This window comes from Salmo trutta, chromosome 13 (genome assembly GCF_901001165.1).
Source record: "Salmo trutta chromosome 13, fSalTru1.1, whole genome shotgun sequence".
NCBI lineage: Eukaryota > Metazoa > Chordata > Actinopteri > Salmoniformes > Salmonidae > Salmo > Salmo trutta.
The window spans coordinates 38,188,516-38,204,148 of record NC_042969.1 but is presented as its reverse complement, the minus strand read 5'-3'; the positions used below and the strand labels follow the sequence as shown (position 1 = coordinate 38,204,148).

The following is a 15,633-nucleotide window of genomic DNA, read 5'->3' as shown; positions in this document are numbered from 1 at the left end:
CCTGCATATGTCAATGCTTTTTTGTTGTTGTGGCAACCACCAACCATCGTCAAAGACAGGAAATCGCGGTTACTTCAATTTTATTGTTTTAAGTTTAGCTAACAAACCTAAATGTTGGAACAAAAATAAGTTACCGTCGGGTGCAATGCGTAGCTGTCACAAGTAGGATAGTTTACAAGCTAGTTATTTGTTTTGTTAATTTACAAACGTTTGTTGACTTTCTAATAGTATTTTTTTTTGCGCGCGAAAACATTAACGTTAGCTAGCTAGGCTAACTTTTGTGACTTGGCCCGCTCTGAGGCTGTAGCAACTTGAAAGATGGAGCTTCGAAGGAGTTGGGATGCAAATTCTACTCGAGTTGGGATGCAAGTCAGAAGGTCGACCCGTCTCAGAAAAAATACCAGCACATTTTTTGAGGTGGGTGATTTTTTTTTTTTTTTGGAATTGAGTGAGTTAGTTTTTCCGCCTTCCTCTCTCTTCCTCATCCGACTTTTCATAGCCACGTAGCTAACAAGGTTGACACTGTAGTGTAGAAGTGCGAGAGTACAACACGTTCAGCGGGTTTGATTGTAGCTGGCTGCGATAAACTCCTGGTAAGTTTAAACTACCAAGCTAAAATCCTTGAATATACATTCAAAGCTTTAGGTGAATCACTATATTAGACGCCAGGTTTTCAAGCTTTGAAAGCTAGGTAATAGTTTCCCCTTCGAGTTTCTAACTTCGTTTCTGTTGGATCAGACTGGTCTCATAGACTAGACGTAACATCGTAAACTAAAGTCGAGCTACTCAAATTAGTATCTTATGTTTGTTATGGTTACAAGATGGAAGGTTACTTGAAGTTAAAGCGAAAGGATGATGGGTGGGTGTATAACGCGGAAGTTTAGCTATCCAAAGGTTGCTTGTTCAAATCCCAGCACAGACAATTTAAGCTTATTAGCAACTTTACAACTGGTGTTACTTATTACTTTTTTAGTTACTTTGTAACTACTTAGCATGTTAGCTAACCCTAACCCATTTAGCTAACGCCTACCCGTAACCCCTAGAGCTAACTTAAGCCAGCTAACGTCAGTTAGCGTTAGCCCCTTAGCTAACGTTAGCCACAACAAATACGTTTAGCAAATTTGTAGCATAGCATACGTTTTGCAAATTCGAAACATATTGTATATTTTGGCAGCTCGTAACATATCATACGAATTGCAATTCATATCATACAAAATGGATGATGGACAACTACATGTCATAGAACAAGGGTACTTAAGTAGAAGAGAAGGTCCAGTCATAAAATATCCATGGTGGCAAAAGTACAGATGTATGTTGTAATTTATCAGCATAATAACAAACACCCACCTCGTGATCCCAAACTGTTCACACTCCTCTTGTTGGTGGAGAGAACATTTTGCAGTTTTAAAACAAATCATCCACAATTCTACACATATTTTGCATGTGGCAGAGATTGTTTTTGCTCTTTTTAAAGCTACTATCCTGAAATTCTACGCATTCTTATGTGTCTTTATATGATACCTGTGGTCGAAGCCCAGCTTAGTAAAAAATAAATAATACATATATTTATTTTTCTGGACCCCACGGTCTATATTGACCCCTGTCTGGATCCAGTCTGTAGTCCGCCAGTTGATTATGGGCCCATAGGACATCCACAAATTAACACATTCCATATGAAAACGTAACATATCCCACTAAATGGAGCGTCTTGGATTTTACATACATAATTTATACAAAATGCTCAGAACACGTTGGTTGTATCCGTTGGAACTAGGAGTTGCAGTAGTGTCATTCATGTGCAAAATGACCACCAACTTGATTGTGTGACTCATTCTAGGATACAGAGGAAGATACAGAAGAGCTTCAGAACCAAGTTATGATGGATGATGATCATTCTCCAGCCCTGTCAGAAGATGATGCCACCATAACGCGGTCTGAGGACTCCCACCCGGAAGTGATGGTAGGTTTTAACTATACATCTGTTTTTTGTTTTTTTGTTTTTTTTGCCATATACACAACGTGGCCTTGCCCTGTATAATTTAGCCTACTCCTCACAGGAAATGAAAACATTTACAGCTCTATGACCGTGTCTTGATTTAAAGTTTCTTACTGTTTGCATTAAAGAAACTAACTGTAGTGGAGACACTTTTTAAACGTTGGCCTTGTCCCGTATGATTTACTCTTCACATCAAATGAAATCATAAATGTCTTTTAGTATGTATCGATCATTTCCTTTCTGTTATTTTACATTTATGAAACTGTAGATAGGACACTGTGAAATGATTCATTTCAAATGAAAAGACTTGTACACTGCTCTCGCCCCTGTCACTTTTTATTATCTACCATCTCTTCAAATTATTCACACACACCTTGCAACCTAAGGTTAGTGTTTTTCCTGTTTTTAAACTATTAACTTCTGACATTCTCTCCATTCCTGACCCCGTGGGGAAATTCTTTTTTAAAACAGGGAGCTAAGAATTGGACTGTAATGTTGAACCGGTTAGACCAAGAGGAAGACTCTGAGAAGAAAGAGGATGAAGAAAAAGAAGACGCACGTAAAACTGGGAAACAACAACATGCTTCTCGAATTCCTGCTTTTCACAAAACATTAGCCAAAAAACGCCCTACCGCCAGCAGCAGTCAACGCTCAGATCCACCTGCCCTATCTATTACCAGCAAAGAGTCTTCTAACCAGACAGCTTTAACCGTTGCAGCTTCAACAAGCAACAGTGGAGAAATGTCAAGATCAAAACTGCCCAGTATTAGAGAAACAGGTCTCCCTCTTCCTACAGTCCGTCTACATAAACTCAATCCTCAGACCCTGTCTCATGCTGTTAGCTCCTCAGAGCAAAGCCCCAGCTCTCTGGATATTACTCCACCTGAGGGGGATCAGGAGCAGCTCCATCCCATGACAGCAACCCCCAGACCGGCCCTCAGGGCTGAAGCAGGAGACTACGATGACCCGGGAGAACCACCACTCCATACCACTGAAGCTGCACAGAAGGCGATGGAGGAAGAGTTTGAGGCTGAGGTTAGAATGGATAGTGACGACGTCCCTTCTGGTCATGCTGAAAAGGAATCCCTAGAGACAGATGAAGGTGAGGAGGATGAGACTGGTCTGAATCAGCATGATGATGATGATGATGATGTAGAAACAGGCTATGAGGAAACTCCCTGTGAGGCTGAAGCCATGGAGATTGATTTTCTGTTAGAAGAGGATGGAGATGGGTTGGACTCCTCCCCGTTGCTGGAGGAGAAGGAGCTTGAGAAGCCCAGTGTTGAGACTGAGAGCTTCAGGAAATCGGAGGTTGTTCGTGAGAATCAAGACAAGTCTGCCAACAAGGAGAAGGCTTCTGGGAAATGGTCAAAAACCCTAGAGGATACAACCGACGCTGATACCGCAGTCCCCTCTAACAGAGCAGTGCCTCGTAGAACAACTAAATCCAGTCAGTCAAACAAGGTGAGGTTTCTAGATACCAGTTCTTTCTCTTGATATTACCCATCTTGGTATGCCACACCATCAGCATCATCTGTATTGTATTTATTTTATCTGCAATTGTATATTTCCTTTGTTTTGATTGTAGGCTATGCACAGAGCCGCAGACACAATGACCCCATGGAGATAGTCATTATCTTATGTTGGGCCAATCTTAACGACATCCAAACGTCTTAGCAGCCTAATCTTAATGACATCCAGACGTCTTAGCAGCCTAACCTTAACGACATCCAGACGTCTTAGCAGCCTAACCTTAACGACATCCAGACGTCTTAGCAGCCTAACCTTAACGACATATAAACTATCCCTTCTTGTAATAGTTAACAAGATCTGTTCTCTTTCTCATGTTTAAATCTCACTCTCTTAAATTTGTAGATTTCGTGGTGCTGCAGCTTTGCACTATTCTGCCTTTTCCCGTCCACTCTGCTTGTGATTGGGGGATTCGGTCAACACGTATGGCACTATGGGATGCCTCTGTCGGTGTCACAGTTGATGGGACAGTTGGAGCTGCACTGGCTGGAGGGACTGTGGGTGCCACACGAGCCTTGTAACTCAGATTGTCGGTAAGAAAAAAGTGTGACACAAGATAAATTGTAACGTATTTTATTTGCCCCTTAACAAATCTATTCACATGTTTTTATATGTCATTTATAAGTAATTAATTGTTTCACAGCTTTTGGTGGATGTTGGCATGGGGAACAGATCTAGATTTTTATTTTTTAAATATTTAGTGCACTGCTTTGGACCAGAACCCTTTGGGGTTATTTGGGATGTACCCTATGGGTGGCTCTGGTAAGAAGCAGAGCACATTATTTTTTATTTTATTTTTTTATTTCACCTTTATTTAACCAGGTAGGCAAGTTGAGAACAAGTTCTCATTTAGAATTGCGACCTGGCCAAGATAAAGCAAAGCAATTCGACAACATACAACAACACATAGTTACATATGGAGTAAAACAAACATACAGTCAATAATACAGTAGAAAAATAAGTCTATATACAATGTGAGCAAATGAGGTGAGATAAGGGAGGTAAAGGCAAAAAAAGGCCATGGTGGCAAAGTAAATACAATATAGCAAGTAAAACACTGGAATGGTAGATTTGTAGTGGAAGAAAGTGCAAAGAAGAAATAATGGGGTGCAAAGGAGCAAAATAAATAAATGTATTCTAGGGAATAGAGTGGCATTTTGGGACACAGCCATGGGTTTGTTACCGTTGGCATCATCTACCACAATGACATCGTCATTGAGATGTCCAATCCCTTAATCCCCTTAAAGAGCGACTGTTTTTAAAAAGCAACAAATCCCTTTGGGAAAAAATGCCTGTATGGCATTGATATGAGCCAGAAGCAGCTATTCTAGTGTTACAATTGACTACAAAGTGTAAAAGGATAATTTTGGTCAGAAAGTCAATCTCGTCTAAAACGGAGCTCGTAACATCCATGCGTCACAACGGGTAAATGAAGGTTGGGTTTTGATTTGACGATGTTCATTTGCCCACTAATGTGGGGTGTGTTAACTCGTAATGACACAACGACAAGGTTCCAGTTTAACAACGTTTACTAAACCGTATTAGCACACTACATGGTTGCCATTAGCACTGAGGCCAGGTTCATCAACAACGAGACTGCTGCGCAGGCGTACTAATAACAGAGTGATAGCCCTGTAATAACAGAGTGATAGCCCTGTAATAACAGAGTGATAGCCCTGTAATAACAGAGTGATAGCCCTGTAATAACAGAGTGATAGCCCTGTAATAACAGAGTGATAGCCCTGTAATAACAGAGTGATAGCCCTGTAATAACAGAGTGATAGCCCCGTAATAACAGAGTGAACAGCTGTGATGATTGCTTTCTATCCAGTAGCATAGACAGTGCGACAGACATGTCCAGCAGCTCTGACTATTGACATAAAACAACACGGCACATGTTTGTTTTTTTACTTGAGAAATTCAGCACCAAACACCTTAGTTGGATGTAAAATTGCTCAACAAAAAACATATTCTACAAAAAAGTCAATTCAAGATATCTGTAATCGATTTTTATCTTAGATTCATTCTGGGGATTTTATAGGAAGTGAAATAGACTTCCTACAGTGTCTCATCGGGGACAATCATTTACCAAATGCAAAATTGGTCAGGAAACACCTTCTCCACCAAGACTGAAATCACGTTTTTTTGTAATGAGTAACAGAAAAACACACGAGCCAATCGGTGTGTTCAGTGGCTCTTTAAGAAGACCTCCTGTAGCTGGGTCTGTTATCTCCTCTGGCCCTCTCCCACCGCAGAACCTGTCTGGTTCACCACCAGCCCAACACCTGTTATCTCCTCTGGCCCTCTCCCACCGCAGAACCTGTCTGGTACACCACCAGCCCAACACCTGTTATCTCCTCTGGCCCTCTCCCACCGCAGAACCTGTCTGGTACACCACCAGCCCAACACCTGTTATCTCCTCTGGCCCTCTCCCACCGCAGAACCTGTCTGGTTCACCACCAGCCCAACACCTGTTATCTCCTCTGGCCCTCTCCCACCGCAGAACCTGTCTGGTACACCACCAGCCCAACACCTGTTATCTCCTCTGGCCCTCTCCCACCGCAGAACCTGTCTGGTTCACCACCAGCCCAACACCTGTTATCTCCTCTGGCCCTCTCCCACCGCAGAACCTGTCTGGTACACCACCAGCCCAACACCTGTTATCTCCTCTGGCCCTCTCCCACCGCAGAACCTGTCTGGTTCACCACCAGCCCAACGTCTGCAGTTGGAGATTACTGTGTTCACCCAACACAAGAACAGTGAATTGCAAGTCACGAGCCTGCTTCAATTTCCCTTTGTGCTGTACAGCTAACTCCTATGGTCATTTTGACTATACAGTACAAACTGATCTGGGACCAGGCTAGCAGGTCACAGCTTTCTCATGTCATAATGTCTTAACAGTCTGCACAATGAAGTTAAAGGTGTCAGTGGACTTTTGTGAACCAAGTCCAGTGAGTAGCAATGTCCAGTACCAATATAAAAGACACTGTCTGAGCCCATGTACTTGGCATGGGCTCCCGAGTGGCGCAGCGATCTAAAGCACTGCATCTCAGTTCAAGAGGCGTCACTACAGTCCCTGATTTGAATCCAAGCTGTATCAGATCTGGCTGTGATTGGGAGTCCCATAGGGCGGCGCACAATTGGCCCAGCATCGTCCGGGTTTGGCCGAAGTAGGCCGTCATTGTAAATAAAAAATTGTTCTTAACTGACTTGCCTAGTTAAATTAAACATTTTTTTTTTAAATGGTTCAATGTTGATAAAGGGATATTTTTCTGCTCTGCTGTTGAAGGCATCTCTAACACTTTCGGTAGGACACATCATGGAAATAGGACACATCCAATGTCTCCAGCCCACAGTTTTTATTTTATTTGACCTTTTATTTAACTAGGCAAGTCAGTTATGAACAAATTCTTATTTTCAATGACGGCCAAGGAACAGTGGGTTAACTGCCTTGTTCAGGGGCAGAACAACATATTTTTACCTTGTCAGCTCGGGGATTCGATCGTGCAACCTTTCGGTTACTAGTCCAACGCTCTAACCACTAGCCTAGAGCTTTGGACAAGTAACCGAAAGGTTGCAAGATTGAATCCCCGAGCTGACAAGATAAAAACCCACTTTGTTGTTCAATGTGTTATTTAATGTCTCTGCCTGTTTGTTCTATCAACCAATCACATTTTATTTGTCATATGCTTAATTGACAACCGGTGTAGACTGCAGTGAAATGCTTACTGACAGGTCGTTTTCCAACAATGCAGAGTTAAAGATTTAAAAAATAGAAATAGTGACAGTGAATAAAGAGGAAAAATAACATGGCTATATACAGGAAGTAGAAAATAACATGGCTATATACAGGAAGTAGAAAATAACATGGCTATATGGCTCCAGCAGGTATATCTCACTGGTCGTCCCCAAAGCCAACACCTCCTTTGGCCGCCTTTCCTTCCAGTTCTCTGCTGCCAGTGACTGGAACGAATTGCAAAAATTGCTGAAGCTGGAGACTTATATTTCCCTCACTAACTTTAAACATCAGCTATCTGAGCAGCTAACCGATCGCTGCAGCTGTACATAGTCCATCTGTAAATAGCCCACCCACCCAATCTACCTACCTCATCCCCATATTGTTTTTATTTACTTTGCTGCTCTTTTGCACACCAGTATCTCTACTTGCACATCATCATCTGCACATCTATCACTCTAGTGTTAACCTGCTAAATTGTAATTAATTTGCTACTATGGCCTATTTATTGCCTTACCTCCTCATGCCATTTGCACACACTGTATATAGACTTAATTTTTATCTATTTTGTTATTGACTGTACGCTTTTTTATTCCATGTGTAACTCTGTGTTGTTTCTGTCGCACTGCTTTGCTTTATCTTGGCCAGGTCGCAGTTGTAAATGAGAACTTGTTCTCAACTAGCCTACCTGGTTAAATAAAGGTGGGGGGGGGGAATATACATACATACAGAAAGTAGAAAATAACGTGGCTATATACAGGGAGTACCAGGTATTAACATGGCTATATACAGGGAGTACCAGGTATTAACATGGCTATACACAGGGAGTACCAGGTAATAACGTGGCTATACACAGGGAGTACCGGGTAATAACGTGGCTATACACAGGGAGTACCAGGTAATAACGTGGCTGTATACAGGGAGTACCAGGTAATAACGTGGCTGTATACAGGGAGTACCAGGTAATAACGTGGCTGTATACAGGGAGTACCAGGTAATAACGTGGCTGTATACAGGGAGTACCAGGTAATAACGTGGCTGTATACAGGGAGTACCAGGTAATAACGTGGCTGTATACAGGGAGTACCAGGTAATAACGTGGCTTTATACAGGGAGTACCAGGTAATAACGTGGCTGTATACAGGGAGTACCAGGTAATAACGTGGCTTTATACAGGGAGTACCAGGTAATAACGTGGCTGTATACAGGGAGTACCAGGTAATAACATGGCTATACACAGGGAGTACCAGGGAATAACGTGGCTATATACAGGGAGTACCAGGGAATAACGTGGCTATACACAGGGAGTACCGGGTAATAACGTGGCTATACACAGGGAGTACCGGGTAATAACGTGGCTGTATACAGGGAGTACCAGGTAATAACGTGGCTATACACAGGGAGTACCGGGTAATAACGTGGCTGTATACAGGGAGTACCAGGTAATAACGTGGCTGTATACAGGGAGTACCAGGTAATAACGTGGCTGTATACAGGGAGTACCAGGTAATAACGTGGCTATACACAGGGAGTACCAGGTAATAACGTGGCTGTACACAGGGAGTACCAGGTAATAACGTGGCTGTATACAGGGAGTACCAGGTAATAACGTGGCTGTATACAGGGAGTACCAGGTAATAACGTGGCTGTATACAGGGAGCTACCAGGTAATAACGTGGCTTTATTACAGGGAGTACAGGTAATAACGTGGCGTATACCGGAGTACAAGGTAATAACGTGGCTGTATACAGGGAGAGTACAGGTTATACGTGGCGTATACAGGGAGTACAAGGTAATAACTTGGCTGTATACAGGGAGTAACCAGGTAATAACGTGGCTGTATACAGGGAGTACCAGGTATAACGTGGCGTATACAGGGAGTCCCAGGTATAACGTGGCTGATACAGGGAGTACCAGGTAATAAAGTGGATGATAAGGGAGTACCAGGTAATAAAGTGGCTGTATACAGGGAGTACCCGGTTAATAAAGCTGGCTGTACAGGGAGAGTTATCCAGGTATAACGTGGCTGTATACAGGGAGTACCAGGTAATAACGTGGCTTGTATACAGGGAGTACTGTATACAGGGAGTACCAGGTAATAACGTGGCTGTATACAGGGAGTACCAGGTAATAACGTGGCTGTATTACAGGAGTACAGTAATAACGTGGCTGTATACAGGGAGTACCAGGTAATAACGTGGCTGTATACAGGGAGTACCAGGTAATAACGTGGCTGTATACAGGGAGTACCAGGTAATAACGTGGCTGTATACAGGGAGTACCAGGTAATAACGTGGCTGTATACAGGGAGTACCAGGTAATAACGTGGCTGTATACAGGGAGTACCAGGTAATAACGTGGCTGTATACAGGGAGTACCAGGTAATAACGTGGCTGTATACAGGGAGTACCAGGTAATAACGTGGCTGTATACAGGGAGTACCAGGTAATAACGTGGCTGTATACAGGGAGTACCAGGTAATAACGTGGCTGTATACAGGGAGTACCAGGTAATAACGTGGCTGTATACAGGGAGTACCAGGTAATAACGTGGCTGTATACAGGGAGTACCAGGTAATAACGTGGCTGTATACAGGGAGTACCAGGTAATAACGTGGCTGTATACAGGGAGTACCAGGTAATAACGTGGCTGTATACAGGGAGTACCAGGTAATAACGTGGCTGTATACAGGGAGTACCAGGTAATAACGTGGCTGTATACAGGGAGTACCAGGTAATAACGTGGCTGTATACAGGGAGTACCAGGTAATAACGTGGCTGTATACAGGGAGTACCAGGTAATAACGTGGCTGTATACAGGGAGTACCAGGTAATAACGTGGCTGTATACAGGGAGTACCAGTAATAACGTGGCTGTATACAGGGAGTACCAGGTAATAACGTGGCTGTATACAGGGAGTACCAGGTAATAACGTGGCTGTATACAGGGAGTACCAGGTAATAACGTGGCTGTATACAGGGAGTACCAGGTAATAACGTGGCTGTATACAGGGAGTACCAGGTAATAACGTGGCTGTATACAGGGAGTACCAGGTAATAACGTGGCTGTATACAGGGAGTACCAGGTAATAATGTGGCTGTATACAGGGAGTACCAGGTAATAACGTGGCTGTATACAGGGAGTAGCAGTACCGTGTAGATGTGCATGGGTACCAGGTAATTGGCGTAGCTATGTACTGTACATATAGGTGGGGTAAGTGACTAGCAGCGGTGTGTGGCGTCAGTATGCAGGTGTGTGGCGTCAGTATGCAGGTGTGTGGCGTCAGTATGCAGGTGTGTGGCGTCAGTATGCAGGTGTGTGGGTATATGTAGTGTGTAGACTTAATATAATTGACATGTGTCTGGTACATTGCTGTAGCCCTAATAGAATTGCTCTCAGAGGACCAATAGCATTGTTTGAATTGAATTGCTCTTCTCTAATCAGTGTGAGCCTGGTGGAGAGCATCCCTGAAGGTCTATCCTACCCACTGGATTCCTCGTCCCTGCCAAGCATCTCTGATACATGGACGAACCTACTGACCAGGGCCAACAGCTCTGTGGACATAGCTGCCTTCTACTTTACCCTCCGAGACACTGACCTGGGACGCACAGAGCCTAGTGCTGCACAGGTAGGAGAATACTGACCTGGGACTCACAGAGCCTAGTTATGTACAGGTAGGAGGAGAAAAAGGTTGATTTTGTATTTTTAACACATTGTGGGGGGTTTACCATTTAATACATTTAAAGGAAAACATGTTAATCTATTCCTTTGTGTTTTGGTGATAATATACAAATGAATCACACAATCATAACAAATCTCAAATGACTTCCCCATTCCAAGTATACCGGTGGATGTTTAGGATAGCTGTACCGTTGAGCTCTTTTGTACATTGTTTTCTCACCGACCAGTTCTATTTTGATGTGTGGGTATGTATGTATATATATATATATATATATATATATATATATATATATATATATATACATACATACATACATACATACATACATACATACATACATACATACATACATACATACATACATACATACATACATACATACATACATACATACATACATACATACATACATACATACATACATACATACATATACACACACACAGCATTTTTTTTATGTGTCGTCACTTTGACATGCATGTTTTTTTTTACAGGGTAAACAGGTCTTCAAGCAGCTGATGGAACTTGAAGCAAAAGGAGTGGAACTTCAGATTGCTGTTAATGGTCCTCAGACTGATACTCGAGACACGGCTGATTTAACCAGAACGGGTACATGCAGCAGCTTGCACATCTGTCACTGTTACCACAGCTGGCCCTGCTTGCATGGAATTTTGTTCTTCAGGTTATGCATGTATTCTGTAAATTACTTGCAGATGGACTGTATGTGGTTGTCTATCCTACCTTAGTTGACTGATATGTGGTTGTCTATCCTACCTTAGTTGACTGTGATATGTGGTTGTCTATCCCACCTTGACTGTGCTATGTGGTTGTCTATCCTACCTTAGTTGACTGTGATATGTGGTTGTCTATCCTACCTTAGTTGACTGTGATATGTGGTTGTATATCCTACCTTAGTTGACTGATATGTGGTTGTCTATCCTACCTTAGTTGACTGTGATATGTGGTTGTCTATCCTACCTTAGTTGACTGTGATATGTGGTTGTCTATCCTACCTTAGTTGACTGTGATATGTGGTTCTCTATCCCTACCTTAGTTGACTGTGATATGTGGTTCTCTATCCTACCTTAGTTGACTGTGATATGTGGTTGTCTATCCTACCTTAGTTGACTGTGATATGTGGTTGTCTATCCTACCTTAGTTGACTGTGATATGTGGTTGTCTATCCTACCTTAGTTGACTGTGATATGTGGTTGTCTATCCTACCTTAGTTGACTGTGATATGTGGTTGTCTATCCTACCTTAGACTGTTGTCTATCCTACCTTAGTTGACTGTGATATGTGGTTGTCTATCCTACCTTAGTTGACTGATATGTGGTTGTCTATCCCACCTTTAGTTGACTGTGATATGTGGTTGTCTATCCTACCTTAGTTGACTGTGATATGTGGTTGTCTATCCTACCTTAGTTGACTGTGATATGTGGTTGTCTATCCTACCTTAGTTGACTGTGATATGTGGTTGTCTATCCTACCTTAGTTGACTGTGATATGTGGTTGTCTATCCTACCTTAGTTGACTGTGATATGTGGTTGTCTATCCTACCTTAGTTGACTGATAGGTGGTTGTCTATCCTACCTTAGTTGACTGATATGTGGTTGTCTATCCTACCTTAGTTGACTGTGATATGTGGTTGTCTATCCTACCTTAGTTGACTGTGATATGTGGTTGTCTATCCTACCTTAGTTGACTGATAGGTGGTTGTCTATCCCACCTTTAGTTGACTGATAGGTGGTTGTCTATCCTACCTTAGTTGACTGATATGTGGTTGTCTATCCCACCTTTAGTTGACTGTGATATGTGGTTGTCTATCCCACCTTTAGTTGACTGTGATATGTGGTTGTCTATCCTACCTTAGTTGACTGTGATATGTGGTTGTCTATCCCACCTTTAGTTGACTGTGATATGTGGTTGTCTGTCCTACCTTTAGTTGACTGTGTCTAACCTCCTGCTTCGTTTCTGTGTTCAGGTGCAGAGGTACGGGTGGTGGATCTCCATTCAGTGACGGGAGGTATCATCCACACCAAGCTGTGGGTCGTGGATCAGAAACACCTCTACCTGGGCAGTGCCAACATGGACTGGCGGTCCCTCACACAGGTATTTCCTGAAGTACTGATATAAAATACCCTCCTCTCTAGTTCACTTAGTTTTTTATAGAAAACATAATCTGAACTGTTGAACGGGGAAACTGATGAAACCGTATGTTAGTTGGGAGTCCAGGCTGTATAAAATATGAGCGATTTTTAAACATTTTTTTTTTATATATATATATATATATATATTTTTGTATTTAAAAATAAAATAAAAATGATTTAAAAAAAATATATATATTCTTTTATTTTTTAACAATTGATGTGTCTCATCATATATCAATGCATTGATCGATGATTGATTGATTTCACGATTGATTGATCATCTCAGGTGAAGGAGGTGGGAGTTTCTGTGGAGGACTGCAGCTGCCTGGCACAGGATGCATCAAGGATATTCGGGGTGTATTGGAACATTGGTGCTCAAAAAAATGGCTCCCTACCCCCCTTCTGGCCTGCCCGATACTCTGCCCTCTCTAGCTCCAAGCACCCCTTGAATCTCAAACTCAATGGAGTCCCTGCACGAGTATATCTCTCTGTGAGTTGGAACTTGTAGTTTTTGCTACATTCCAAATGGCAACGTATATCTCTACATAGTACGCTACTTTTGACCAGAGCTCTATAGGAGAAAATGGTGTCCTTTGGGACACAATCTTTGATTAAATAACCCTTTCTACTCATTTTGCATAATGCTACTGATAGTTAAATAAACAAACTGTCCTATTGTTTCAGAGCGCTCCACCCCAGATATCAGCTTATGGACGCTCAGACGATCTATCCACCATCCTCTCTGTCATCGCAGATGCCCAGAAACATGTCTACATCTCAGTCATGGACTATCTTCCGCTGTCCCAGTTCACTGAGCCACTCAGGTGACTGTCCGTACTCGGCTGAATCGTAACTTCCACTTAAGTAGAATTTTCACTTCTCCCATTGACATCAATGCTGGAGTGAAAATTCAATTTAAGTGGAAGTTAAGATTCACTCCTTAATGATTCTCTAACTTTGGATCAGATTTTTTTTCATGAAGACATTTAATTGGATGTGTGTTGTGTATATGTTTTTAAACGTCTAACCAATCAGGTCCATTTCTGTATTAGGTTCTGGCCTGCGATTGACTCAGCCATACGGGCAGCAGCGTGTACTAGAGGTGTGGAGGTCAATCTACTGGTGAGCTGCTGGTCACACTCTCCAGGCTCCATGTTCCTCTTCCTACAGTCTCTGACTGTCCTCAACAGACCTCCCCTGGGATGCAACATCAATGTGGTACGTATGCTGTTTTAATTTCTCAATTTTTTGGGGGGGGGGGGGGGATACCATAAAAAAATACTTGTAGACAGCTGAAGCAAGCACACAATTTTCTTCAGGAAATGTACCTTTTTTCTAGTTTTGCATTTGGTTGTTGAAATTCATGTCCTATTTCCATGATGTGTCCAACAGAAAGTGTTTGAGGTGCCTTCGACAACAGAGCAGAAGAAGATCCCTTTCTCAAGAGTGAACCATGCCAAGTACATGGTGACCGACAGAGTCGTCTATATCGGTACTGTACATCACAATCACTAATCATTGGACAAAATGTCCGTTGCTTTTATGGATTTGATTCTGCTGCAAAACCAATGTCTGCTGTCTTTTTTATTTTATTTTTTACAATATAAACATTACACATAGCGTTCTGTTGTACACAGAAACTTTTTTTGACCTGCCGCATAAATACACTAACTTGTATCTTGTATTGTGTGACCACAGGAACCTCCAACTGGTCAGAGAACTATTTCACCCACACTGCAGGTATTGGGCTGGTGGTGAACCAGACAGGTTCTGTGGTGGGAGAGGGCCAGAGGAGTTTACAGATCCAGCTACAGGAAGTCTTCATGAGGGACTGGACATCTCAATACGCCCGAATCCTTTCCAATGACGATGTCAAACACTGTGGTAGATGATGCTAACGGTGATGACTCGGGGCTTCATCCCAAATGGCACCCTATTCCCTATATAGTGCACTACTTTTGACCAGAGAAAATAGTGCACTATGTAGAGAATAGGGTGGGTGTCATTTTGGGACACAGACCCATATCAGTTTTAGATCATTGTTTTGGCATTTACTTTCACCGGCGCTCAGTATGCTGCCTATCATAAGAGCATGCGCTTACCTTGCATTGCTTTTTTTTTTTACCACTCCCATTTGACAATTCTGTTGTTACATGCAGCATTTGACTGTATATATTTGAATTTTTTTGGTGTATACATATTTTCTACTTGAGTTATTTGCTGTATCTTTTTTTTTTCCCCCTTCTGAATGGAAGTGTCAATATTGAATGAATCTTGAAGTTCTGTTTTTGATGAATTTCCTTTGCTTTGACTGACTGATGCTGTCAGTGACGCAAGGCATGTGTTGTCTATAAGGGAAAAGACTGATGACCTTTGTCATGCCAGGTGCATTTTTGTGTTATCATATGTTTATACATTTTTTTTAACCAAAGATGTTTCAACTTCATTCTTATTCTTGAAATTAAATATTTGTTATCATTTTTAAGCCAACAAATCCTTGTCTTTTATCATAATCAGCGATCACATTATTGAGACCAAAA

At 42.1% G+C, this 15,633-nt stretch overlaps 1 protein-coding gene across 2 annotated transcripts; it reads left to right on the top strand.

Moving 5' to 3' along the window:
- Positions 1–11: 11 nt before the first annotated feature.
- Positions 12–15,583, top strand: pld7 (phospholipase D family, member 7). Of its 2 annotated transcripts, none has more exons than XM_029772047.1 (12): positions 12–417; positions 1,838–1,960; positions 2,468–3,460; positions 3,872–4,059; positions 10,706–10,889; positions 11,438–11,552; positions 12,928–13,055; positions 13,380–13,583; positions 13,778–13,917; positions 14,146–14,311; positions 14,486–14,585; positions 14,792–15,583. In XM_029772047.1, the coding sequence occupies exons 1-12, from the start codon at positions 319–321 to the stop codon at positions 14,983–14,985; spliced, it is 2,634 nt and encodes an 877-aa protein (XP_029627907.1). In that variant the 5' UTR covers positions 12–318; the 3' UTR covers positions 14,986–15,583. The 2 variants fall into 2 exon arrangements, with proteins under 2 accessions (XP_029627907.1, XP_029627909.1); XM_029772049.1 differs by lacking the exon at positions 12–417 and adding an exon at positions 467–593.
- Positions 15,584–15,633: the final 50 nt, after the last annotated feature.

Excerpts from the sequence above, each read along its gene's own strand:
- pld7 (XM_029772047.1), top strand. The coding sequence starts at position 319 with ATGGAGCTTCGAAGGAGTTGGGATGCAAATTCTACTCGAGTTGGGATG. Across the intron at positions 11,553-12,927 it reads GGCTGATTTAACCAGAACGG|GTGCAGAGGTACGGGTGGTG; the intron begins GTACATGCAGCA and ends TTCTGTGTTCAG. Across the intron at positions 14,586-14,791 it reads CGACAGAGTCGTCTATATCG|GAACCTCCAACTGGTCAGAG; the intron begins GTACTGTACATC and ends GTGTGACCACAG.